The sequence below is a fragment of the Vitis riparia genome, chromosome 15, assembly GCF_004353265.1.
Source record: "Vitis riparia cultivar Riparia Gloire de Montpellier isolate 1030 chromosome 15, EGFV_Vit.rip_1.0, whole genome shotgun sequence".
Classification (NCBI taxonomy): Eukaryota; Viridiplantae; Streptophyta; class Magnoliopsida; order Vitales; family Vitaceae; genus Vitis; species Vitis riparia.
Genome location: NC_048445.1, coordinates 2,184,577 through 2,188,135, shown reverse-complemented (window position 1 = coordinate 2,188,135; position 3,559 = coordinate 2,184,577). Strand labels below are relative to the sequence as shown.

Below are 3,559 nucleotides of genomic sequence, written 5' to 3'. Positions count from 1 at the left end.
AATATTATGTTTTAAAATAAATGTAATATTTTAGAACTTTTAATTATATACAAATTTTTTTTAAAAAAAAAACATAAATTTTTATATTTTTTAAAGAATATATAAATAATGCCATATGACTCCATACAATTTTCACTATTGATAATGATAAAGAAATTTTGTCACTACATAAATTTTATTTGCTTTTTATATATGCAAATATTTTAAATTTTACAAAAAGATATATTACTTTATTTTGCTTTTTTGAAGTCAAGAAGAAGAGAATTTACTTGAAATATAATTAGCTAAACTCACTAAGACAAAATAAATAAATAAAAAAAGTTCAAAATTCTAATAATTTATTAGCATGCAAAGCCCGTTAATGATAAGAAGGCTTCAAAAGTGCCAAATTAATACGAGTAATTTTAATTTTGAAATTAATGGGACTAAATAAAGAGAGAGAAAAAAAAACACGTTTGTGTGGCAATTTCTTATTTACAATTTTTTTTTAAAAAAAAAACCCTTCACAAAGATAGATAGATTAGAAAAGATACAAGAAAGTGTGCATGTTAAGTAACGTGCATGTTAACGAGAGAGCATATAAAGGAAATTTTATAAGCCAATGTGACATCATCCACCAAATGATTGCTAACTTCTTTCTTAATTCACCCAAAATATAATAAGTAGAAATTACTCACATAAATGTAAAAGAGGAATCCACAATTTTGTCAATTTCTTTCTTCCAAAAAAATTCAATAGTTCAAAGAAGGAGAGAGAGAGAGTAAAAGAAGCTTCTATAATATTGGGCCTACTCAAATTAGGTCACATACTAATGAACAATGTTGGGTCATTTATTAAAGATAGATTTATTTTTAAATTGATTATATACTGCAAATGTTGATATATCAATTAAATTATGAAAGTGTCTAGATTTTTTTTTTTTTTTGAGATTTTATGTATCGTGTCTATATGATCATTAATGTCTTTTAAAGAATGCATTAAGTAAATGTTTAGATCTCGGAGTTTGAATTTGAGTTCGTTTGATATTAAAATGGTGCATGTTTAGGTTTGTTTTAATTGCGGGCATAAAGAAAAACATACGCACACTTTCAAAGTGATGTACAAATTATGTCACATATTAATGAACAATGTGGGATCATTTATCAACGTTTAAAAATAATAACACGCCCTCACTAAATTAATAATACCTCTTTAGGGCAAGAAAGACAACCCACCCAACAAAATCCTCTACGCCGCACCACATCACATGAAAATGAGGACGCAATCCATTGGAGAAACGTCAAAAAGTTAAATTACGAAATCACCCTTTCATTGCAAAGACTGACATTGACTAACGCATAGTTCTTTGCTCTAGTTGATTTACACCCGACTCTCTCTCTCTCTCTCTACCTGTCCCAGGAAAACTAACATCACCCACGGTAAAACCCACCTAACTGTGAAACCAAACTATAAAATTAACCCTAAACCAGTAACACATTCTCCATACGATAATCACAACAAAAAACACAAAGCACACATTCGACATTACGAACAAACTCTTCACATCGATCCTAAGATTTTTCGATTCTTTCTCACATTAGAGACTTCAATGATCGAGCTTTGACGGGCTTGCGGTTCCTCTTCTTGGCGCTCTCGCCGTTTTCTTCTTCATCGACCATATCGTCGTCGTCTTCATCGTCGTCATCATGGTGGTGTTCTTCTTCAATTTTTTGATCTGGGTCGTCGGGAGAGTCGATTTGGGAGGAGTAGGATGGCGGGGATTCGGTTTTGAGCTCGTTTCGATTGGATTCGGGCTTGCTGCCGCCTCGCTTCTTCCCCCAGAGCGGGCCGAAGCCGGAGTAGTAGTAGTATTCGTTGGGGTTGGAGGGCGGCTTCTTGAGGCCGCGGCCACGGCGACGGATGGAGGGTCTGTCGGCGGGCTTGTCGAGCTTTCGGGAGGAGGATTGATTGGAGCTATTGTATGACCTCAGCTGAGCGAGGTGGTGCTCGCATAAAGCGTGGCCTTCTTTGGCGGCTTTTCGGCATTGCCAACCTTTTCCGTCGCTTTTGTTGCAGAATAGTATGGTTTTGTTTTTGGTGGAAGCAATTTCGTCTGGTTTCGTCTTCGCAGCTGGCTTGTCTTCTTCGACGACTCTCGTATCGGGTGACAGCGGATTACGGTCGTTGGGGTTGGTTGCGTCGTCATCTTCGACCACTGGAACGAGGCTGCGACTGTGGGATTCACAGCAGGAAAGGCAGTGGACAAAGACGAAGGGATCCGAAGTAGAAATTGTGAATAATTAGAACGATATATTGGGGTTTGGAAGAAAAACCCTAATAGATGGAGAAGAGAAAAGGAGGGAAGAAATTGGAGAAACAAACAGAATCGAACAATAGTTTCAGTGCTGTTACCTCTCAACAGCTCCAATAGAATCGCCAATGCTCCCATTCGCAGTAAAGCTATCATCTCCATCGAACTGCATAAACCATCGAAAACAAGGGAAAAGAAAAAAACACGATAATAGAGAGAAAGGAAGGAGACCCATAAACCTAATCGACGCAAAACACGACCGAGACAGGTGGGATTTTAGGGTTTTTTTTCCCGAAACCCTAATGGCCGAAAATGAGAAAAAACCCTAGTCCAAAGGGAAGCGAAAAATGCAGGTAAAAAGAGGTTGTTTCGTTAGAGGGTTTTCATAGATCTGCAGAAATATAAAGAGTAGGGTTTGACAAAGCCGAAACTCACCCGATTTTCCGGCGGAAATGTGAAGGTGGAATCGGCTGGGAAGGTCACCACATCCCACGGCGACTGGTTCAGCTGGCACACGTGTGTCTGGAGCATCTCAGGTGGGTATGCAGGAGCTATACCGTCCAGGTCCATGATATCTGCGATCCTCGCATTCCCCCGGATCCTCATCCTCGACTGATTTTCTCTCAGTTTCTCGCGCTTTCTTTTCCTTTCTCTCCTCCCTTCCACTCTTATTGTTTTTGCAGATCTCACACACTCCTCGATAATCAGAGAGAGAGAAAGAGAGGGTTTTTCTTAACTTTCTGTAGCTTTCTCGGCCCTTCATATATTTCCATTTATCTTTTTCTGGACACTTTTCGCCTCCACTTCTCCCTTTATTTACACAAATATCGCTCTGTTGGAGAAAGCTGTTGCTGTCACACGTCATCAAGCTTGTCCAAAAGCAATACTCTTTTTTTTTTTTAATTTAGGTTTCGGCTTTGGTGCGGGGTCTTTTCGTAATTCCACTTTACATCTGTTTTTCGCCATTTTCATATTTTTTTCTTTTATAAATAATAAATTATTAAATACATGAAAGTTACAGTGTTTTCCCCTGTCTTCCTAGAACAATGAGAAGAGATGAAACATAGACTTAGGCCCTGCCCCACGCGCTCTCCTCCCTACGCGCCGAAGTGGCCAACACGTCATGGCCCACTCCAAAGATGAGTTCTTGATGGTCTGCACTGTGAGTTTTGTGTACGTGTCTCAGTCTTGATGTTGAACCCGAAGCCAACAGCCCGATTATTTTCCAAATATTAGAAAAATAAATAAATGATTTTAAAAATATTTTTA

The 3,559-nt window shown here is 38.2% G+C and overlaps 1 protein-coding gene across 1 annotated transcript; it reads right to left on the bottom strand.

The window, feature by feature from the left end:
• Nucleotides 1-1,110: 1,110 nt before the first annotated feature.
• Nucleotides 1,111-3,013, bottom strand: LOC117931688. The gene is made up of 3 exons (XM_034852697.1): nt 2,726-3,013; nt 2,392-2,456; nt 1,111-2,211 (listed from the first exon to the last, which is right to left on the bottom strand). The coding sequence occupies exons 1-3, from the start codon at nt 2,894-2,896 to the stop codon at nt 1,572-1,574; spliced, it is 876 nt and encodes a 291-aa protein (XP_034708588.1). The 5' UTR covers nt 2,897-3,013; the 3' UTR covers nt 1,111-1,571.
• Between the last annotated feature and the right edge of the window lie 546 nt (nt 3,014-3,559).

What these genes read in the sequence shown, in the direction of transcription:
- LOC117931688 (XM_034852697.1), bottom strand. Translation starts at nt 2,896, where the DNA reads ATGAGGATCCGGGGGAATGCGAGGATCGCAGATATCATGGACCTGGAC. An exon ending in CATTTCCGCCGGAAAATCGG is followed by an intron (nt 2,457 to 2,725) that starts GTGAGTTTCGGC and finishes TGGTTTATGCAG; the next exon opens with TTCGATGGAGATGATAGCTT. An exon ending in TCTATTGGAGCTGTTGAGAG is followed by an intron (nt 2,212 to 2,391) that starts GTAACAGCACTG and finishes TGAATCCCACAG; the next exon opens with TCGCAGCCTCGTTCCAGTGG.